The 24408-nt window shown below is 42.8% G+C and overlaps 1 protein-coding gene across 9 annotated transcripts in view; it reads left to right on the top strand.

Moving 5' to 3' along the window:
* The window catches only part of PALM2AKAP2 (PALM2 and AKAP2 fusion), a 371929-nt gene that overhangs the window by 281068 nt on the left and 66453 nt on the right, over positions 1 to 24408 (top strand). Inside the window, exon 1 of one of the 9 annotated variants that reach the window (XM_040417330.1) lies at positions 2063 to 2109. The exons of the other annotated variants lie outside the window; for them this stretch is intronic. Within the exon in view, the coding sequence (XP_040273264.1) occupies positions 2092 to 2109 (18 nt within the window). The 5' untranslated portion in view covers positions 2063 to 2091. Of the gene's footprint in view, positions 1 to 2062; positions 2110 to 24408 lie in introns of those variants that run through there. 9 annotated transcript variants of the gene reach the window in all.

Raw genomic sequence — 24408 nt, 5'->3', positions numbered from 1 at the left:
AAGCTATTTACACCACTTTTTTGGTGTAACAAGTCACATATTATGGTGCATGCCATATTTGTGCCATAGCATGCTGGATCAGGACTTAGCACAGACGCCTTGTATTGCTGGGTTCGAATTCAACCAGAGACAAGATCTACGTGGAGTTTGTATGTTCTACCCGTGTTTGCGTGGGTTTCCTCCCATACTTAAAAAAAATAGGCTAATTGGCTTCCTAAAAAACTGACTCTAGTGCCTGTTGGGGTCAAGCGCCTATATATGGGAGCCACTGACTTCCCAGGGAGTCACCACAGTCACACAACTACAGTATCTCTGCACTTTGAGTACTTGTTGGAACAGTGCATTACAAATATTTGTTGTAATTTGCAACTTTTTGAGATTTTTGCCACTTTTCTGACTGCGGGATCACTTTTGCCACTTTTCTGACTGCACACATGACTGCAGGATCAGTCTACAAAGAATAGTATTAGTTGTCTATACCAGAGAGTCACATAGATCTGTACAGGAGCTGTATACACAAAACAGCATTGTCGCGGTTGTCGATTCAACAGTAAAGCAGTCCTGTCCTGTATTTCAGCTTGATTTGATTATCCCTGAGTAATGTTATGTCTATGTCACTTGGTGCAATAGCCCACGTGCTGAAGTTCAAAACTGAGGACAAGCATGAGCAAATGTCTAATGTTTTTTAGCAGGAAGAATATAACAGATAAAATGCTGACCATTTGACGTTACCCATGTATAAGGAAGATAACCAGGGGCAACCTTCTATACCCTTCAGTGTCCATTCTGGAATTCTGGGAGGAATGAGCATATTAATAAGTGAGGCTTGAAACGGTACACAAATGTGAAGCCTGTGATGCTGCCATAGTGATGGCATTCTTGTCTTAATGGACCTGCACTGGAATGCAGACGTCATTTTACTAGAAGTTTACTTGGACAATTAAACATATGGCAACACTGTAACCTGCAGGTTTCTATCTATCTATCTATCTATCTATCTATCTCCTATCTATCTATCTATCTCTCATATTTTTCATTACACCTCAGGTCAGACCACCAATCAGACCCCCAATGTTAATAAGACCCCAATAAGACCTCAGATCAGACCCCTATGCCTCATATCAGTCCTCCATACCTTTAATCATCCCCCAGCCATATATATCATCAGGCCCCAGCTATATATATCATCAGCCCCCAGCCATATATATCAGCAGCCCCCAGCCATATATATCAGCAGCCCCCAGCCATATATATCAGCAGCCCCCAGCCATATATATCAGCAGCCCCCAGCTTCAGATCACAAAATTAATAAACCACTTACCTCTCCTGCTCCTGGACGCCTCTGCTCCTCTCCTCCGGCACGATCCTCTTCCTCCTGCTGTCGGCTGTGCTGTGAACTGACACCCACAGCCAACAGCCGAGGATCAAGAAGCGGTGAGTACAGAACCTCTACCGCTTCCTGGTCCTACGGTACTAATGAGCGCTTCCATAATGGAAGCACTCATTAGTATTCGCCCCATAAGACGCAGGGGGGGAAGTGCGTCTTATGGGGCAAAAAATACTGTATATCTATCTATCTCCTATCTATCTATCTCATATCTATCTATCTCATATCTATCTATCTATCTATCTATCTATCTATCTCTAGTTCTTTTTATTGCACTGATGGTGGAAAATTGAATAATTAGCTGAACACCAGGAAACAAAGGCCTGGGCATTAGCATCACCTGCCATTGTGAGAATTAGAGCTTGTGTGAGAGGCGAGCAGGTTCAAGGGGTTATGGTAATTGAGTTTGATCTAAGCTCCTCCTGAGAGAAAGCTCCTTATCTTGCATTACTTTCACAGTCTCTCTCTTGCTTCAGTGCATACAGAAGTTTTGTTCCCGTAGGCTGTAAAATTCTCGGTAAATGTACTGGAAGGCATCACTTTTTGCAGCCGATTGTGCAGAGGGAGCTGTATCCAAGGCAATGTGCATCTACAACAGATAGTCCTGATAAGCACTTGGATCCATCTACAGTGTCTTCCAGTATATTTGAATATTGCAAGCAATGTTCAGGTACACAGCTCCTTGGCAAGTGCTATGCTTCAATATGGATCAAGGTGTGCGGGTAAGATACCTCATTCATGTTCTGTGTGGTGCTGTAGGTTAGATGCTGTATGGTATCCCTTTGTAATCTTTGCCAGTCATGCGACAAAGTGAAAGGTGATAATCCCAGTAACTGTCTATGTCATCAGACTGTCTAAAGCCAGCTCAGGGTGACCATTAGGCTCTGTCAACCTAAATCTGTCTTCACTAATGTCCAGCCCTTTAACGCATTTCCTACAAGTGGATAAAACATATGTGTCTTCAGTCGCTGTAGGATTTTCTAGCTAAAATTACATTACATAGTCATTTTGCACATAGATTTTTCATTTATTTTTGGACTTTAGGAGGTTTTACCCAATAGGCACTAGAATAGTTTCAAATGAGTACTGGTTTTGCATTCATGATGTATTTTTAATAATAACTCCAGCCTGATACTGAGGTTGTATTCATTTGAAACGGTTTTGCAGCCAAACCACTATGACTGGGCAGCCACGTACCTGTATGGGTTAATTTCAGCTGTAACATTATCAGTATACATTGGGTGTTTGTTCCCCCCCAGATATTTTCAACAGTTATCTGGTACCAGTTAGAGGCAGGCTATACATAAAGGCTCATTTAAACAGGGCATTGATTGGTCAATTGTTTGTACAACAGTTTGTCGACCATATATTTCAACTTCGTAAATGGGAGATTCGCTGCTGACAAGCAATGTAACTACAAGGGGGGGGGGGGGCATTGAGCGAACAATCACAAGAGCAATCGTTCATTCAAACCTCTACCAATAGATGCCCAGTGAGGAGGAAAGTGAACAAGCGCTGATTGACTTGCCATATCATTAATCGGGAAGCATGATGTACTCTTGTGGTATGTGCAGACGGCTCTGTGGCCACCTACAGCTTATACTTTATAAGGTATACTAAAGGAGTATTATTATAAACTGAGTATTCAAAGAATATATATATATATATATATATATATATATATTTTTTTTTTTTCTTTTTCAATTTTGGCAGTACTATGCCATTAAAAACTCAGTGCAAAACATTGTCCTTCTCTAGAACTAATGAGGATGACAGTCCTGAAAGGGACAGGAGCAATCTCAGTTTATGACACTGCTGTACAGTGGAAGAGATTATCTCCAAGGTAGTCTCATTAGAATAGTAGGTGGAGGATTGTAATGACTGACGGAATGATGACTGCTATTTTAGTCTTTTCATAAGCCTAGATAAACATTTAGTAGACAGAAAAAGACCTCAAAATAGAACTTCTAAGTCAGCAGTTCATCATGACACTAATCATGGAACTAAGAAAAAACACTGTGGTAACCACAAACTTAAATGGGTTCTCCGAGGGTTTTAAAAAACCCATGCTTCCTTCTGACTTCTGGATAAAAGACAGTTTAGTTAGTACTTATTCCTCTGTTGCTTTGTTGATGCCACCATCTCCATTGTACCCACACAGGCTATGGGCTTTTCAGCTCGGGCCCTGACAGGATGTGTGCCCTTCTATTCCTGTTCAGCTGCATTTACTATTATATGGAAGGATTCCCTAATGAACCAGAGTAATGGAAATCACTGTTTGGCCTCATGCACACGACCGTTGTGTGCATCCGTGGCCGTTGTGCCGTTTTCAGTCTTTTTTCGCGGACCCATTGACTTTCAATGGGTCCATGGAAAAATCGTAAAATGCACCGTTTTGCAGCCGCATCCATGATCCGTGTTTCCTGTCCGTCAAAAAAATAGGACCTGTCCTATTTTTTTGACGGACAACGGTTCACGGACCCATTCAAGTCAATGGGTCCGTGGAAGAACACGGATGCACACAAGATTGGCATCCGTGATCCGTGGCCGTAGGTTACTTTCATACAGACGGATCTGAAGATCCGTCCGCATAAAAGATTTTTCAGAGATGAGTTTTCACTTTGTGAAAACTCATATCCGACAGTATATTCTAACACAGAGGCGTTCCCATAGTGATGGGGACGCTTCTAGTTAGAATATACTACGAACTGTGTACATGACTGCCCCCTGCTGCCTGGCAGCACCCGATCTCTTACAGGGGGCTGTGATCCGCACAATTAACCCCTCAGGTGCTGCGCCTGAGGGGTTAATTGTGCATATCATAGCCCCCTATAAGAGATCAGGGGCTGCCAGGCAGCAGGGGCAGACCCCCCTCCCTCCCCAGTTTAAATATCATTGGTGGCCAGTGTGCGCCCCCCCTGCCCCCCCTCCCTCTATTGTAATATCATTGGTGGCCAGTGTGCGGCCTCCCCCCGGCCCCCCCTCCCTCCCTCTATTGTAATATCATTAGTGGCCAGTGTGCGGCCTCCGTCGGCCCCCCCTCCCTCCCTTTATTGCAATATCATTGGTGGCCAGTGTGCGGCCCCCCCGGCCCCCCCTCTATTGTATTAATATCATTGGTGGCCAGTGTGCGGCCTCCCCTCTCCCCCCCCCCCCGATCATTGGTGGCAGCGGAGAGTTCCGATCGGAGTCCCAGTTTAATTGCTGGCCTGGGGCTCCGATCGGTAACCATGGCAACCAGGACGCTATTGCAGGCCTGGTTGCCATGGTTACTTAGCAATATTACAATATTAGAAGCATCATACTTACCTGCTGCACTGTCTGTGACCGGCCGGGAGCTCCTCCTACTGGTAAGTGACAGATCATTAAGCAATGCGCCGCACAGACCTGTCACTTACCAGTAGGAGGAGCTCCCGGCCGGTCACAGACAGCGCAGCAGGTAAGTATGATGCTTCTAATATTGTAATATTGCTAAGTAACCATGGCAACCAGGCCTGCAGTAGCGTCCTGGTTGCCATGGTTACCGATCGGAGCCCAAGCGATTAAACTGGGACTCCGATCGGAACTCTCCGCTGCCACCAATGATCGGGGGGGAGAGGGGAGGCCGCACACTGGCCACCAATGATATTAATACAATAGAGGGGAGGCCGGGGGGGGCGCACACTGGCCACCAATGATATTACAATAGAGGGAGGGGGTGCCGCACGCTGGCCACCAATGATATTACAATAAAGGGAGGGAGGGGGGCCGGAGGAGGCCGCACACTGGCCACCAATGATATTACAATAAAGGGGGGGTGCACGCTGGCCACCAATGATATTACAATAAAGGGAGGGAGGGGGGACGACGGAGGCCGCACACTGGCCACCAATGATATTACAATAGAGGGGGGGCCGGGGGGGCGCACACTGGCCACCAATGATATTCAAACTGGGGAGGGAAGGGGGTCTGCCCCCTGCTGCCTGGCAGCCCCTGATCTCTTACAGGGGGCTATGATACCCACAATTAACCCCTTCAGGTGCGGCACCTGAAGGGTTAATTGTGCTGATCACAGCCCCCTGTAAAAGATCGGGTGCTGCCAGGCAGCAGGGGGCAGTCATGTACACAGTTCGTAGTATATTCTAACTAGAAGCGTCCCCATCACTATGGGAACACCTCTGTGTTAGAATATACTGTCGGATCTGAGTTTCACGATGTAACTCAAATCCGATGGTATATTCTAACATAGAGGCGTTCCCATGGTGATGGGGACGCTTCAAGTTAAAATATACCATCGGATTGGAGAAAACTCCGATCCTATGGTATATTAACTCCTGACTTTACATTGAAAGTCAATTTCAAATCCGTTTGAAATTGCACCATATTGTGTCAACGTCAAACGGATCCGTCCCCATTGACTTGCATTGTAATTCAGGACGGATCCGTTTGGCTCCGCACGGCCAGGCGGACACCAAAACGACTTTTTTTTCATGTCCGTGGATCCTCCAAAAATCAAGGAAGACCCACGGACGAAAAAACGGTCACGGATCACGGACCAACGGAACCCCGTTTTGCAGACCGTGAAAAAATACGGTCGTGTGCATGAGGCCTTTCATTAATTTCCTTTTCATAACTTAGTATATTGTTTCTCAACCACTTTCTTATTCTGGCCTCTTCCGACTTTGTTTACTTCCTGTAGCCCCCCTGGCATTTCATCAGATTGTGAAATATTCTCCACAAATACTGCACTGAGTATGGAACCCTCCACATACACCCACTCCCACAAAAGATGAAAATACATGTAACTAATATAGGGGTTACCAATTTGGTAACAATCCGTGCAATAATCCAGTGGCTGGGGTAAAAAGATCCAATGCAGTGGACCCAACACTGCAGTGGGGATGGGGTTAGATCCCCATATAAAAAAAGCCCTTCACTCTTTAGTCACTGTTGGACACAGAGGAAGGGAAGGAGAAAATCCCCATATACAGTACAGACCAAAAGTTTGGACACACCTCATTCAAAGAGTTTTCTTTATTTTCATGACTATAAAGGCATCAAAACTATGAATTAACACATGTGGAATTATATACATAACAAACAAGTGTGAAACAACTGAAAACATGTCATATTCTAGGTTCTTCAAAGTAGCCACCTTTTGCTTTGATTACTGCTTTGCACACTCTTGGCATTCTCTTGATGAGCTTCAAGAGGTAGTCCCCTGAAATGGTCTTCCAACAGTCTTGAAGGAGTTCCCAGAGATGCTTAGCACTTGTTGGCCCTTTTGCCTTCACTCTGCGGTCCAGCTCACCCCAAACCATCTCGATTGGGTTCAGGTCCGGTGACTGTGGAGGCCAGGTCATCTGGCGCAGCACCCCATCACTCTCCTTCATGGTCAAATAGCCCTTACTTTCAAAGTTTTCCCAATTTTTCGGCTGACTGACTGACCTTCATTTCTTAAAGTAATGATGGCCACTCGTTTTTCTTTACTTAGCTGCTTTTTTCTTGCCATAATACAAATTCTAACAGTCTATTCAGTAGGCCTATCAGCTGTGTATCCACCTGACTTCTCCTCAACGCAACTGATGGTCCCAACCCCATTTATAAGGCAAGAAATCCCACTTATTAAACCTGACAGGGCACACCTGTGAAGTGAAAACCTTTTCAGGGGACTACCTCTTGAAGCTCATCAAGAGAATGCCAAGAGTGTGCAAAGCAGTAATCAAAGCAAAAGGTGGCTACTTTGAAGAACCTAGAATATGACATATTTTCAGTTGTTTCACACTTGTTTGTTATGTATATAATTCCACATGTGTTAATTCATAGTTTTGATGCCTTCAGTGTGAATCTACAATTTTCATAGTCATGAAAATAAAGAAAACTCTTTGAATGAGAAGGTGTGTCCAAACTTTTGGTCTGTACTGTATATCACACAAAACATATAAAGATATAACAAACCTGTAGTCATGTTTGAAGGAGAGTGAAGCAGAGGGTCGAAGACACACCTCAACACGCGTTTCACATCAGCTTCAACAGGAGGACATTTTTTTTCCCCCCAAATACTTCTCTATGGGAAAAATAAATTAAAAAAACTACACCACAAAACCATGTAACTAAGAAAGGCCCCCTTAAACAAAATATGCATTAATTTAATGGTGTTTTTTCTTTATATTTCCCCTTCCTGTTAAATTTACTGCATCAAAAATTGCATTGCCCTTATTGCAAAAAATGCTGGGGCCCAGATTTACTAATATGTCTGCACCTAGAGTTCTGGCTTAAAATTCTGTCTCAAAGTAAGCCAACCAATTGTTGGTATGGAGCTAGATAAACGTGTCTTTCCCTGCTGATACATGTATCATCCAGCCATTGTGAGAAATCAGGTGCAGGTCTAGACCGCCAGTCTAAGGCTTGTATTAGACCAGTAGATGTCTTACAGATAACGATTGTAGATCAAAGATTTTGCGACTCGTTAGCGACCAGTAATGTACTTATTACATAGAGCGATGTTCGTTCATACTTTTGCTCGTTAATCGTTCGCTAAAAAGTACCATGCCTCTATGTGGTTTGTAAGCGAGTAGACGACTCCATATTATACAAACGGATCTGTGACCAAGGAACGATAATTGTTTAGCAGCATGAAAGATCTGGATTGGTGAGAAACGAGCGATTCTCCCCATTTAATCGCTTATGCTTATTACATCTCGCAAGTCTCGTTCAATTTTGTTTGCATTAACGACATTTGGTACGATATTCTCTCCGTCTAATATAGGCTTAAAGGGATTCTATCACCTCTTTTTACCCTATAGAGATGCGGACATGCACGGCTAGATCGCCGCTAGCATGTCCGCAATATACCTGTCCCATATCTCCGAGTGGTTTTATTGAGTGTAAAAAATGATTTTATATACATGTAAATCCGCCTGGTAGGGAGCCCAGCACAGTGAAGGAACACTATGCCGCCACTGCGCATGTGCGAGCTCGCGCATCGCGAGATTACGGCGATCTGACTTTGTGAGCTAGGGGGAGATTGCTGGTTACAGGCGGTGCTGGGCTCCTTCACAAGGGGCGTGGCTGGGCCCCAGAACGGTTAGTACAGCCCCTTGGGCTCCTTACCAGGCTGATTTACATATATCTAAAATCATTTTTTCCCCTAAATAAAACTACACAGAGATATGAGACAGGTAAATTGCGGACATGCTAGCGGCGATCTAGCCGTGCATGTCCCCATCTCTATAGGGTAAAAAGAGGTGACAGAATCCCTTTAAGTTTATGCCATATATAGGATCTGGGCCAATGTGTGAAATCAGCCTTATAGGCATAAAAATGTGCTGTGAAAGGTGATCTGGGGGTAACCCCTTTGTAGGGAGCAGCAGAGATTATTTTTATTACTGCAGTATATCTCTTTGGGTAAATAGTCTACAAAACCCTACAATTTATTACATGGAAGTGCACTTGATGGGAAAAATCTGAGCCTCATACTGGTTCCCACACAGAGGCAATATTGGTACATTTTGTTTCATAACCAGGATCATATCCAAAATCATAGAGCATTCTGTTATACATACCGTACCATACTATTAACCCTGTAGTCTCCTTATATCACTCATAGTTGTATGGTATGTGTAGAAGGCAAGCACACATGCAGTGGCGTAACTAGAAATGACTGGACCCATAGCAACTTTTTGAATGTGCCCACCCCCCAAAAAATACTTCTCTGCAACCTCCTCCTCCTGTGCAACACCCAATCCTGTGGCTAGTCAAGATTGCTCTCTCAGACCAGGCCCAGTAGCTGCTCTGTCCATTTCCTACAGTGCCACTGTATATTATGTCATTGTATAATACTGATGAGGGTGTCCTGACAATAAAATCTTTTAGTCCTCCTCCTGATGGGGCCCTGACAATAAAATCTTTTAGTCCTCCTCCTGATGGGGCCCTGACAATAAAATCTTTTAGTCCTCCTCCTGATGGGGCCCTGACAATAAAATCTTTTAGTCCTCCTCCTGGGTGGGCCCCTTCTGATTTTGGGCCCCAAAGCAGCCGCTTCCCCCGATTCCCCTATAGCTACACCCCTGTACACATGTCTAGTGCACTTATACATTAACATACGTCAGATAAGCAAATAGTTTCTTCTGCCTTTAAACAAAAAAGCATGCTATATCCTATTTCTAGTCACTGTGCAGGGAGTGGGGTAGCTAAGCTGTGATATCACTTATTGTGAATGGTGGATCCTGTATTATGTATATACAGGTGTTACCTGTGTTTGTAGCCCTGCCTGTGATGATAATGAGATGACTGCTGAAAAGTGATCTGTACAGAACAGAGTCTCAACATATTGGTAGACTTAGTGTCCAGTGCGAAAACTGACAGATTTTGAGATTTAAAAAAAATATATAGATGGAAAATTTTTATAAAAATTCCAAAAATATGTTTAACATTAAAACTTGAATTTTCAGAAATTGAAATTTCTGTTACAATTTACGCCAGTTTCTGGAGTAAATTACAATAAAAGTGTCAGGCAGTGGGTTGCTATGCCCCCTCTTGTTAAGCACCACCCATTTTTCCACAACTTTTCAAAAATGGTTAAGAGCTAAAAATTTACCCAATTATGGCTCATTGCACCATAATCTACTACTTTTTTACACCTCTGTTGTAGAGTAGAAACATTGAGAAACCTCCCCCACTATGTCACATGTACTGGAATATCCATGGAGCATTGTAATACAGTGAACTGTTGAATTCTGAGTGTCCTTCGTCTCGCGTGAGAATTGTGTGATTTTATGGTATTATTTATGGGACTTACATTTTATGTAATCCATTCAACATTAGCACAAATCATACAAGATATTTTTACAGGAAATGTTTTGAGTCTCTTAGACCAGATGTTCAGCCTGTAGTTCATGACATTAAGCAGGGTGGCAGACTTAGATTTTTTAAGGCCTTTCATTTTCAGATATTCAACTTATTTTCTTTGCTGGCAGCACTGACATGAGATATGAGACTGCCTTGACATGTAGGTTTTTGCAGCATTTTTTTGCTGTAAAAACTCCTGCTCGAGATGTTAGCTGAAGGTCTATGGGAAATATGCAACGCAGTACACAAAATTGTTTATTTGGTACTGGCATTTTTTTCTTTCTGGCTTTTTAAAAAAAATGCAGCATGCTAAGCTCTTGGAGTTTTTTTCGGGCATTTTGTCTACACCTTCTCTATAGGGAATGGTAGTGGTAATACACGCTACACTGTGTAGGTTGTCAGTTGAACATTCATGATACAAACAGTTGTTACACAACCGATTTCCTCGTACACACTTTAGTCCCTATTGCCTATTATACTAATTTGAGTAGTCCATGCATGAACAATTATAGTAATGAGTAATGAACTGGTCTTGACCCTCCTTTTTTGGGTGGCATCTACCAAACGTTCAATGAAATTTCACTCAGTTGCACCATACACATTCAACCATCTATCACATAAAATAATAATAATGCGTAACTTGTTTCTAAAATATTGGGTTGCTTACCTGACGATAGTCCATGTTACTTGAAATAGTTTGTTCTGAACAACGTTTTGCTAATGAGTATGGCCGCCTTTAGAAAAGAGGTTGGTTGAAGCCAGAGTTGGGACCCTGCATCCTAAAGCCAACCCGTCACCATGAAAATGCAGTGCAATCTGCAGGTAACATGTTGTAGAACAGAAGGGGCTTAGCAGATTTATGTATAGCAGGGATGCACAACCTACAGCCCAGGACCCACATGTCATCCGGTATGCCATTCTGTGTGGCCCTTAACCATCTCTAACACCCCTATGTATGTAAATCCCCCTCTGTTCAGTATTTCAGAGAGAAAAAGATGTCTCTCTCCATTGCAGTTTACTGGGGATGTGAAACGTTTGGATGCTCCTGCAACGGTCATAAATTACAATGGATATAAAGTGCAAGTGCAGTCAGCAGCAGAAGTTGATGAAAAGGATCCGTATATTCATCAACAATGATGTAGTCATTTATTTGGTCAATAAAAAGCAAAGAAGAAAATATATACACCAAAACAGTGTATACCACTGGCGCCACAATATGGCACACAGAGGGTATATGGTCATACAGTGTGAAAAAAGCACAAGCTAAGTGAGACTGATATGAGTCACCAGTAATCAGTGACATATAGAGAAAAGAAAAACCAGTGAGAGCATATTGCAATGTATACTGACCACAAATTTGACCTCAAACCATCCAGGCACCACCAGTCCACTCCCACCAGTCTTGGTTTTGGTGATCCTTTCTAAACAGACTAACTCTGTACATTAACCGCCCAGTCATAGCTATCATCCAGCCATGTCTCCGTTATTCCCACTATGTCATAGTCCTCCTCACGCATCACTAATTCCAGCTCCCCAGTTTTATTAGTCAGGCTTCTGGCTTTAGTATACATACATTTAAGAGGTTTATATATATTTTTTGTATCCTACACTTTTCCTTTTGAACTGTTCTAGTCCCTCCTTCCATTTATCCCCTAGTCCCATTACCTTGTCCCAGGTCTCTATCTGCACTATCGTCCCATCCTTTAACGTGATTACCCTCCCCCAGTCCTTAGTTTAAACACTTCTCCAACCTTCTAGCCATCTTCTCCCCCAACACAGCTGCCCCCTCCCCATTGAGGTGCAGCCCATCCCTACGATAGAGCCTGTAGCCAACAGAGAAGTCGGCCCAGTTCTCCAGGAACCCAAACCCCTCCTTCCTACACCAGTTCTTGAGCCACTTGTTAACCTCCCTAATCTCCCGCTGCCTTTCTTGTGTGGCTCGTGGTACGGGTAGTATTTCGGAAAATACTACCTTTGAGTTCCTTGCCCTAAGCTTTTGACCTAAATCCCTAAAATAATTTTAAAGGGCACTCCACCTACCTCTAACTTTGTCATTGGTTCCTATATGGACCATGACCGATGGATCTTCTCCAGCCCCTCCCAGTAATCTGTCAACTCGATCCGCGATGTTTCGAACTCGAGCGCCAGGAAGACAACACACCGTTGGACGATCCCAGTCTTTGTGACAGATTGCCCTATCTGTTCCCCTAATAATTGAGTCTCCCACTACCAGCACCTGTATAGCCTGCCCTGCACTCCTGGTCCCCTGCTTACTGGAGCTGACATTCCCCTGACTGGCAGAGGAAGTGTCTGGCTACAGAATTGCTCTCCCTGAACGGACATCCCCCTCATCTGCCAACCTTGCAAACTTGTTGGGGTGTGTCAGATCAGGGCTAGCCTCCCTGGCATTCTCCCCTCTACCCCGCTTTCTAACTGTTACCCAGCTAGCTACCTCACTTTCCTGAGCCTCCTCGCTACCACCCTCCCCCACATCTACCCCAAAGAGTGCTTGCTCAGCTGAGCAGCAAACTCTTTTCCAAATTGTAAACGCTTCTCAGTGTTGAAATTCGCCCGTTTAGATACTCGATGTGCGATTCCAAACGGGCAATTTGCTCACATTTTTAACAAAGATATGCACCCTCAAATGGCTGTTCGAGGACTGTATACATTAGACAAGATGTGCACTGGACTGCGCTGTCAATAATGGAACACATACTAAGTGGGGATTATGCAAGAAAAGAGAAAAATACAATATAGTGCAGTGATAAGAATCTAACTTACTGTAGTCCCCTCCTAAAGGCCCTGAATCTCAAGTCACGTAATCTAAAGTCACACACTTAATACAAACACACACTTGAACTCAAACATGCGAATGCTCACAAACTCACGTTATTTGCTTGCTTGTATAAATGCAGCTCTCAAACCAACCTGCTTTTTTTCCTCTGGATTTGACAGAGGTGTCACTTTAAATATGTTGTTACTTTGAAATCGGTCGCCCCAGTCAGAGATGTCACTCATAGTTAGGTAGGGACGACCTAGTGGCAAGTAGTGAGAAAATAAGCTGTACCGCTGCAGCATTCTTTGACTGCATACTACATGAATGTATGTTCTTGTAGCTCTGTGGCTACAAGCTCATATAGTGGAATAGATACAGAGACAGCTCTGTTCCCAGATATGAAGAGGAAGGAATGAAAATAAACCAGGAACCTCTGTCACGAAGACAGATTGAATTCCTCTGTAACCAGACATTAACTTAGTTATCACCAGACACACACTATGCATAGTCAGATGCATCATTAAAATGCTGCAACGTTGTCGCATGGTCAGTCATGTGAATTACAGCTTATGAAAATGGCAATTTATATTTAATCAGTATATATATGTAAATCAGCCTATTTAGCCACGTCTAAAGAATCGCACAGATTATCTCTAACGAGTGTTCATAGGAACGTTCGTTAGCAATGATAGGGCGGTGTAACACTCGTTCATCGGGTAATCCAATTATTTGCACACACGCAAAAATGATTGTTTACTTGCAGCAGATCGGGTCATGTAAACACGATATCTGTCGGCAAACAATGAGTCAGCATGGGGAAAAGCAATGGCATTAGTGATCACTCCTCCCCATACTCTGGAGAAGATCGCTGCATTTAAATGCACAGGTCTCCTCCACCAGGGATCAGCAGATTGTCGAAAAGGAGCGCTGTAATATCATCCAGTGTAAAGGGACCTTAACAGAAATTTAATCCAGTGTTAAGAACAAAAGATATTGTCCAGCTCCAAGAAGAGTCACTTTATCAAGGCTTTATTTGTAGAAATAATGATGACAACAATCTTTGTGCAGCGCTACAGAATATGTGAGCGTCATACAATATTAATGAATAAAATAAAGCCATAATAAAAACATACATACATACACACACGTTTCAGACACTCGCTGCATCCTTAGTGATAGCATATGTGTTTGTATTTTGTGCTCTATTTTAAATCTAAAATTAACCAATTAAGTAACCATTTCCCTTTATGAGTCATAGAGAATGCAGCAGGTAGGGAAAAAACAATAGGTTAGGTTTACCACAAGTCATTCTACTTCATCTGGAATTCCTTGAGTTTCAGATGTGCATGATAACAGGCATTAGTAATGATTCTGAAAATCTGACATATGGAAGTCTTCCTAAGAAATTGCCAACCCAAAACACCATGGGGGAGATTCATTAAAACTAACAGAAAAAACTGCCCCTGGCAACGAATCTCAGCGTGGCTCAGCACCATAAAAGCATTATTACCATGTCACGGTCTCTCCCGTGACAGGGGTCAGAAGATCTAAGACACTGGCTGCACGTGATGTGATCTGACAGCCTCTTTGGTTTTACTTGTTTCTGTGTTGTTGCTGGTTATGACCACACCTCTTGTCTTACGTATAGCTTAACTGGTCATTCCAACTCCTCTATTTAGTCTGGTCTCACCCATCATGCTATGCGGTTGATAGCTCCTTTCTGGTTGTGGAAGTGCTGCTGTTTGGTTCTCCTCTGAGTTTCAGATGTGCATGATAACAGGCATTAGTAATGATTCTGAAAATCTGACATATGGAAGTCTTCCTAAGAAATTGCCAACCCAAAACACCATGGGGGAGATTCATTAAAACTAACAGAAAAAACTGCCCCTGGCAACGAATCTCAGCGTGGCTCAGCACCATAAAAGCATTATTACCATGTCACGGTCTCTCCCGTGACAGGGGTCAGAAGATCTAAGACACTGGCTGCACGTGATGTGATCTGACAGCCTCTTTGGTTTTACTTGTTTCTGTGTTGTTGTTGGTTATGACCACACCTCTTGTCTTACGTATAGCTTAACTGGTCATTCCAACTCCTCTATTTAGTCTGGTCTCACCCATCATGCTATGCGGTTGATAGCTCCTTTCTGGTTGTGGAAGTGCTGCTGTTTGGTTCTCCTCTGAGTTCCTGCTCGTCTGCGTACTTCGAAGTTAAGTGTCTTTTCCCTATTTTTAGCTTGTTGTATTCCCCTATCTTTTGGTATTAGGCCTGAGGGAGTCTCCTGTTCCTTCAGCTGGGAAGGAACAGGTCATCTTTTGTCCTGACACTATTTCCAGGGCCCTTTAGGGTCAGATAGGGCTCTAGGTTCCGGCGTATGAGCATTCCTACCCTCGAGGTCTGCTCATACTGATAGTAGTCAGGGCTCGGTTTAGGGATTCACTAGGTGGTAACCTTTCCCTAGTTTCCAGGCCTAGTACCTTTTCCCTTTCCTCCTGCGTTCGGTGTGGAGTTTACCTCCCACACTGCACCGTGACATACCATTAGATACGTTTCATGAAAATCCCTCTGAGGTTTCTGTATTTTAAAAGCATGTTCACATCCAGTAATCTGGAAAATCTACCAGTCTTGAGGACATGACAGTTTTCCTTGTCTAAGGTGACACGTCATGTTCCATCAGCAAGGAGCAACTGTCAACTATATTAGATTCTCTGTTGTAATGGAACAGAGGGAAAGACAGCTGCTATGCTGATTTCTTCCTACATTGATCTCATAGGTGTAGGAGGCTTTATTCAGACAGCCATCATGCTGTTCCTATGAATCCCACGTAATACTACAATAACAGAACCTCATTAATTAAACCAACAGAACCTTCTATTGTAACATTAGTCTTCGAGTGCTTGGTAGAGTTTTCTCCCACTCTTCAGAAACATTATTCAGGGCAGGTGGTCTTTAAAGTAGAGCAATCAGCCAAACATAAAGCCCTTATAAGTAAAGACACATGCAGTTTGCATATGAAGGTGATGCAGTCTAGAGGAGAGGGATATATGTTCATACAGTTTATCCCTTGGCATTTGAAAAAGACAACTGACTCTTTGTAAGTCCAGTTAATGTCCATCTCTAAGGGCAACATATTATTAGAAATCAATATATAGGAAGGCTTTCATCTGAATGGTACACACAAAGTAACTAAGTGGATCAACCAAAGGTGGAAAAAAATTACCAAAAGCTTACACTGCAATAAAATGATATTTGCCCTACTGATCGACTGCTGGTTAGCTGCAGTAGTCACATCTTCATATCAGGATGTCATTGCTGGAGGTCTGGGTGTTCAGGCAATTGAGTGGTGTTCCAGAAGGAATACAATGTATGCAAATTAGCTCTGTTTCCAAAAAGAGAAAAGAAAGCATGTCTCTCTGGAACTACCAGTTGGAAGGCAGTTATCCTACAAGTCAATGTTCGGCCTTGTAAACTGGCCTTAAGATATAATTTAGGATTACAGCCAATTCAGAACCTCATCTACAGCTATGTTGGGGTGATTGCCTGTCTCCAGAACAGAGCAGAGACAACTGAACTACAGTAGCTGGGTGAGGGGCATTTGTCGGAGATCCAAAGGGTACCATTTCCTATTGTGGAGTGCATCTACTGGGAATAAGGAGTTTTGTAGACCATGCAATACTCCTCTATATACATTAGCTAAAAAAGAAAAAAAAAAAAAAGGACAAATGTGCTTCTGGACTGTAGTAATAAATTTTATTCAGACTTTTACTAGAACTGTTTTTAAACCACTTGGCTGACGGACGGTTTACTAATCATAAGTACCCAGCATATGTCATTCTATTCTTTAGGGCCTCTGGGCTCAAGATAGTTGCAGACACATTAGCTCTCAGCCATTCAAACCCACAATAATTGCACTTGTGTGCACATTTCCTAATGGCCTGGATTTCTGTTGAAGAACATAGATTGAGACTAATAAGAGACAATTGTGAGAACTTCTATTGGTAGTCGTAGTCCTTTTTGTTCCCGCATGATGAATTATTATTCATTATTTTGCTTGGTTGGAAAAAGATAACCTCAGGGTCAGACTTTAGAAAGATTTTATAGTTAGAGCCAAAAGTGGTTATGCTTCAAGTTAATTTTAGCCTTCTCAGCTGGAATCAAACATAGTGAACATTATAAAGCAGCCTACCACACCGCAGATGGACTTTTACTGTACGGCCACATGTCAGGTTTCCTGATGCGTTTTTGGAAGCCAAAACCAGGAGTGAATTAAAAAATTTGTAGTACCTGTCCTTTATAATATCTTTCGTTTTATGATCCACTCCTGATTTTGGCTTCCAAAAATGCATCAGGAAACCTGACCATGTGGCTGTACCCTCAGTGAAATTCAGTGAGTCATTAGAGGGCACTCCTGCCGACACCCCCTGCCAATCAACTGTTTGTAGAGAAGGCCGCGTTCATGCGAGCACTGCCTTCCCTGCTCGCCGTTGCAACCACAGTGGTGAGCACCACTTCAATGGGACGGCTCCTTCCTATACACTTGAATAAGAAGTGAATGGAATGGGTTAGGTGTAATTACACTGCTCACCACTGTGATCTCGACGGCGAGCAGGTAAACAATGAAGGGAAGGTAGCGTTCGCACGAGCATGGCCTTCTCTTCAAACAGCTGATCTTCGGGGGTCAGACCACCACCAATCTGGAGCACCCAGGGGCTGGCTAGAGCCCAGTTTGTAAATACACCCTATTCCTCTAGCCCTTCCCCTAGATGTCTAGCCCTATTGTTTTGTGCCTGTGCCGTAGCTCTCTTTCTTGACGCATGTGCAGTGGATCAGTTACTGCTTCCCAAGTAGTGCATATACCATCTGTGCACATGCCAATGATGCGCAAGTACAAAATGTCTGTGTCCCCTACAAGCCTGATTAGGATTAGAATTTAGAAGGATAAAGGATGTATAATACTTCTCTTTTTTTAATCCACTTGGCTTCAAAAACTGCATAAAAAAATCTGAACATGTGGCAGCACTCAGTGTATATGTATGCAAGACTGTTTTATCAGAGGTTTTGCCATGATTTTACACACCCTTTATTACTGATGTTTATTGCAAGACTATGTTAGGGTGTGGCCCTTCCATGGGTACTGTAGCCTGATTACTGCTAATTGCGAAGCAGCACCAGTAATTGATTTCCAGTGGCAAGTACTGGTGCACCCTGGCGATAACCCTGGTGTAGATTCTGTGACTCAAATAATCTATTGAATTGCCTTTCCCTGGGGGTGGCGGGTGAAGATGAGGGTGTGTACATGCTGGCCCTTTAAGAGCTAGAGAGAGTGACTGCTGCACTCTATGGGCAGAAAGGAAAGGTTGCATCCTGCATGCTCGACTCCCCCGGGAAGAAGATAACGGGAAGCGGGTCCGGACCGCCAGGAGAGGTAACCAGAAGAGCAGCAGCTGCGAATTGCTGCTGTAACAGGTGCCTCTACCATAGAATTTAAGGGTTCTTATCATTTATGTTGACTTCTACAGAAGAAAAATACGTATGTTGTATGTCATTTTCAATAGTAAAATACTGTCAAAATGGAAAACAAAAACAGCCCAATATTCTAAAACACTTTGCTTTCTATGGATATTGAGTTTAAAAGAATGGCTCTTTCAGACGGAACTGCCCCTTTAAAAGGAAATTGAGGCAATTAACTCTGCACCCTGAAACACTTACCCACCAGTCAAGATATAAACCATAGTAATATTTAACAAAGTAGGAGTTGGTTGTACTTTATTAGACTGCCTTCTGGTTAAAACATAGGGACCCATTACTATCCTAAGTTTGCTTGTGACCTTGAGAATTCAGATGACATTTGTCAATTTGCTTTGAGAATGTACTCACAATTCCACTAACACAGAGGCTGTCAGGGCACCAGGACCCATGATTTTCTTATAATAGCGGGAAATGAATAGGACTTTTTAATTATTTTTTATTTTTGCAGAACATCTATTTTTATGTAAAGTTTTAACTAAAGAGGAAACAAGACATGATGACAACACTGGAAATAGTGCTTGGTGGATGTATTGTATTGTAAGTCTGTGATGTAGTCTGCAATATTTTATTCAGATGTGCCATTATCTTGGTCTCCTCTATTGAGGAAGTCACTAAAGGCAGCCGTTATAAGGTTCATAATAAACATGTCACCCAAGACTGCTCATGGCTTATATATCCTGTATCTTCAAGGTGCAGTTACATTATCCATCCACCCCTTTTCTCCTCTTGTAAGGCTCATGCCCTAGGAATTACAAACCGGATTCCAAAAAAGTTGGGACGCTAAACAAATTGTGAATAAAAACTGAATGCAATGATGTGGAGATGGCAAATGTCAATATTTTATTTCTAATAGAACGTAGATGACAGATCAAACGTTTAATCCGAGTAAATGTATCATTTTAAAGGAAAAATACGTTGATTCCAATTTTCACGGTGTCAACAAATCCCCAAAAAGTTGGGACAAGTAGCAATAAGAGGCTGGAAAAAGTAAATTTGAGCATAACGAAGAGCTGGAAGACCAATTAACACTAATTAGGTCAATTGGCAACATGATTGGGTATAAAAAGAGCTTCTCAGAGTGGCAGTGTCTCTCAGAAGCCAAGATGGGTAGAGGATCACCAATTCCCACAATGTTGCGCAGAAAGATAGTGGAGCAATATCAGAAAGGTGTTACCCAGCGAAAAATTGCAAAGACTTTGTATCTATCATCATCAACTGTGCATAACATCATCCTAAGATTCAGAGAATCTGGAAAAATCTCTGTGCGTAAGGGTCAAGGCCGTAAAACCATACTGGATGCCCGTGATCTCCGGGCCCTTAAACGACACTGCACCACAAACAGGAATGCTACTGTAAAGGAAATCACAGAATGGGCTCAGGAATACTTCCAGAAACCATTGTCAGTAAACACAATCCACCGTGCCATCCGCCGTTGCCAGCTGAAACTCTACAGTGCAAAGAAGAAGTCATTTCTAAGCAAGATCCACAAGCTCAGGCGTTTTCACTGGGCCAGGGATCATTTAAAATGGAGTGTGGCAAAATGGAAGACTGTTCTGTGGTCAGACGAGTCACGATTTGAAGTTCTTTTTGGAAATCTGGGACGCCATGTCATCCGGACCAAAGAGGACAAGGACAACCCAAGTTGTTATCAACGCTCAGTTCAGAAGCCTGCATCTCTGATGGTATGGGGTTGCATGAGTGCGTGTGGCATGGGCAGCTTGCATGTCTGGAAAGGCACCATCAATGCAGAAAAATATATTCAGGTTCTAGAACAACATATGCTCCCATCCAGACGTCATCTCTTTCAGGGAAGACCCTGCATTTTTCAACAAGATAATGCCAGACCACATTCTGCATCAATCAGAACATCATGGCTGCGTAGGAGAAGGATCCGGGTACTGAAATGGCCAGTCTGCAGTCCAGATCTTTCACCTATAGAGAACATTTGGCGCATCATAAAGAGGAAGGTGCAACAAAGAAGGCCCAAGACGATTGAACAGTTAGAGGCCTGTATTAGACAAGAATGGGAGAGCATTCCTATTTCTAAACTTGAGAAACTGGTCTCCTCGGTCCCCAGACGTCTGTTGAGTGTTGTAAGAAGAAGGTGATGCCACACAGTGGTGAAAATGGCCTTGTCCCAACTTTCTGGGGATTTGTTGACACCATGAAATTCTGATTCAACATATTTTTCCCTTTAAAATGGTACATTTTCTCAGTTTAAACTTTTGTTCCGTGATTTATGTTCTATTCTGAATAAAATATTAGAAGTTGGCACCTCCACATTATTGCATTCAGTTTTTATTCACGATTTGTATAGTGTCCCAACTTTTTTGGAATCCGGTTTGTATATCACTGTGGTAGTGTTGGCATTATATTAATAAACCAATCTATTCAGTATTTGGAAAATTCCCTACGCCAACAACAATCTCAGAGCGTGGTTACCTCTTTTAGGCCTCAGCCCTACGTGCTGAGAGTAACAGAGGTAGGAACTTACCAGGGTTCTCTGGGCGGGAACCTAAACATTCTCTTTCAGCAAACCTATGGAAAGAAAACACATTGAGCAGTGCTTATTCTTCAGTCTCTCCCTGATACCACGATCCTGGCTGGGATCATGTGATAGCAGGTTCTCCTCTCAAATCGGGAACAGATATGTTCCTCCTTCTTCCAGTTCATTTACTGTACATCCTCATTATACTGCTGTATAGGAAGAAAGAGGAGCACATCCAGTTGCAACATCAGAGTATCAATCTGATTCCCTGTATAAAGAACTCCATGTCCAAGAGATCCATCGAAAATTCAGGGTGCAAGGGTAGGCGGGACATTATGAAACCATTTTGTCCCACTCCTGAAATAAGACATATAGCTTTACCAAACTGGAATGGCTGATATGTTTTGTCCATCAGTTTTCTATTCTGTGCTTCACAGAGGACTATGTAAAACCACTGTAAGGACTAGGGCTTCAGTATTTTACCTGGGAAGAACAGCAGAAGATGGGATGCTATGCTACCCCTATTAATTCAATACATACTAACTATTCATATATTTTAGACTTGACCATGAGCTGTTACTCTCCATGTTTCTATCATTCTTTTAAAAGTAAACTGGTGACTGGTGCTCATTTATATACGCTGACCTAGGCACCTTTCTGCTTCATTTATATGGTAAGTATGTTAGGCATGGAAACCAGTAAAATACTAGTTAGTCACATGCCTGTCCATACAGTGAAACACGTTTCATGTTTTTTAATTAGCCAAAAAACTACTCGATGTCAGAAAATTCATACAGTTCAGTCCCCTTGTTTGAAAACCTTGTAGCTGAATATTTCTGTACATAAGTACTTTAATGTCCATGATCTATCCCTTCCATATTTCATTGTGATTTGGGGCCTTAAAGGGATTGTCTCAAAAAGTCAACTTCTGTCAACATAAACTATTAGCAAATATGGATATTTTCAGACCTCCCTCGATTAGTCAAAGCAGACAGCAAATAAAGGTTTTTTTAACACTCTCAGATGCATTGCCCATACTGAGTGCCAATTGACCATATAGAAAGTCGTCAAATGTACATTTGCTTTCTTTTTTACAAGACAATCATTGGAAGGGATTTAAATGACTGACTGTTCTTGTCAGTGTTGGATTAGGGTTCCTTGGGTCCACCAGGGAAAATTATTCTCAGGGCACAACCCCTATAAAATCAATAAAATCTAACAGGTTTTTAATCAAAGACATAGACCTTAGTGAGAAATGTTTAGCTTCAAAGGCAGCGACAAATGGGATTGTTCTCTTGGACCCTTGGGGGGCCTCAATGGCTATAAAAACTGCGCCCACCGAATGATCCTCTGGGACTCTTGTGGGCCAGTCCAACCATGTTTCTTGTCGTTATATATTTTGCATATTCTTGTATATTATATTGTTTGTCAGCATCACATCTGTTGTTTACAAGAGGGAATATGCTGCCCATAAATGATGATTTCTATGCCCATATAAAAGATGTGATTATCATCAATCAGCCATTTGATGGCTGATTGTTGGGCATGTCTACTACATTGGGAAATGTTGGCAGACTTGGACTGGCTATATATATTACGAGGTTGATCATTAAAATTTTTAACCTGTAATGCTGTATTTCCCATGGAGGAAGGATGTGTGGTTGAGTTCCAGAGATATCAGGTGATTGCCTCGGTGGCGTCCATTAAAAAGGAGGTGTGCTGTTAAGACAAGACATTTTGGATAATTTAGATAATCTATTTAATACTGGGTACATTTTAGTGCTATACATATAATGTTTGTACATTGTCAGCATTCACAAACTATATCCAGGAATACCCATGTTCTCATGTGACCAAAGTACAAGTACAGTGTTCAAAAAATACAGCAGAATGTTGGTCCATCATTGCCATTGCTCCTAAGTTCATAGGGAGTCATTTACAAAAGCTTTATACCAGGTTTTGGTGTAATAAAGTTGCAATATTTTGTGCAAATGGCATTCAAAAAAGTGTACAAAGCTTAAAGAAATGTGATGCGGTAACTGCAGCTCCAGACATTTACTATTATTTACACTAGAAAAATGGCATCAATTATAACTAATATCTACACCAGCTTATAGCAGGCCTAGATTTCAGCTTCTGGTAAACAAACAGGAAAGATACGAATTAAAAAATGAATTAAAATGAATTAAAAGGCTTAAACCTCTTGGCCACATCTTTCTCCAGCCTTTTAATGGCAAATAGCAGTCTGCAATGGGCAGGCACCAGCCGTGTGGCCGCCCATTGTGGATGTGGACCCATTCACTTGAATGGGTCCCCGATACCCAAGATTCAGTCTGCAGCGCAAAAAAATAGATGCTTCTATGGGCTTCCGCTCGAAGCCTCCACTTCGCACCGCTCCCTATCTTGCAGATTGTGGACCCATTCAGGTGAATGGGTCCGCATCTGTGATACCTGTACATTGCGGACCTGCTGTTCGTAAGCCCCAACACGGGCTGCACACGTTCGTGTGCATGAGCCCTAAGACTGACGTGTGAAATGTCAGACTTTAGTAAATGAACCAACTAAGCCACACTTTAAGCACAACCTCTTTAGATAAATAGACAGACAAATTACATAGCGACATGCAGTGTTCTAATAATGATGGTCATAGTACCCAAATAATCACCATACAGTGCTCTCTTAATTGGTACAACACCAATGTTTTCAGACTTCAACCCCTGAGGCTACACAACCCAAACCACTCCTGTGTCAGTAATATAATGAAGCTAGCAGAAGGACCCGGCTTCGCACGAGTATATTTCATCTATTTCATTTCATGTTTGTATGTGTTGTTAAAAGATATTGACAGTATCCCCCATAACAGTGATCTTTACAGTACCCTGCCCCCTTAACAGTGAACTCCATAGCTCCTCACCCCTTAACACTGACCCCCCCCCCACAGTGCCGCGCCTCCTTAAAATAGGACCGCCACAGCAGTCCATCCCCTTAACTTTGACCTTCAGAGCAGCCCGCCCCTTTAACAGTGAGTTTCACAGCACCCCACTCCCTTGACATTGACCTCCTTAGGGGCCCTCCCCCTTAACAGTGACCTATACAGCACGCCACCCCTTAACACTGACCTCCATAGGGGACTGTCCCCTTATCTGTGACCTCCACTGTTCCCTGCCCCCTTAACAGAGACCTCCACAGCACCCGTCACTTTAACAGTGACTGCCACGGTACCCCGTTCCCTTAACAGTGACCTCCACAGTACCCCGTTCTCTTAACAGTGACCTCCACAGTACCCCATTCTCTTAACAGTGACCTCCACAGTCCCCGCTGCCTTAACAGTGACCTCACAGTACCCTGCTGCCTTAACAGTGACCTCCACAGCAGTTGCCCCTTTAATAGTGGCCCCTGCC

Source organism: Bufo bufo, chromosome 2, assembly GCF_905171765.1.
Source record: "Bufo bufo chromosome 2, aBufBuf1.1, whole genome shotgun sequence".
NCBI lineage: Eukaryota > Metazoa > Chordata > Amphibia > Anura > Bufonidae > Bufo > Bufo bufo.
The sequence above is the reverse complement of the archived record's forward strand: the minus strand, read 5'-3'. Positions and strand labels throughout refer to the sequence as shown.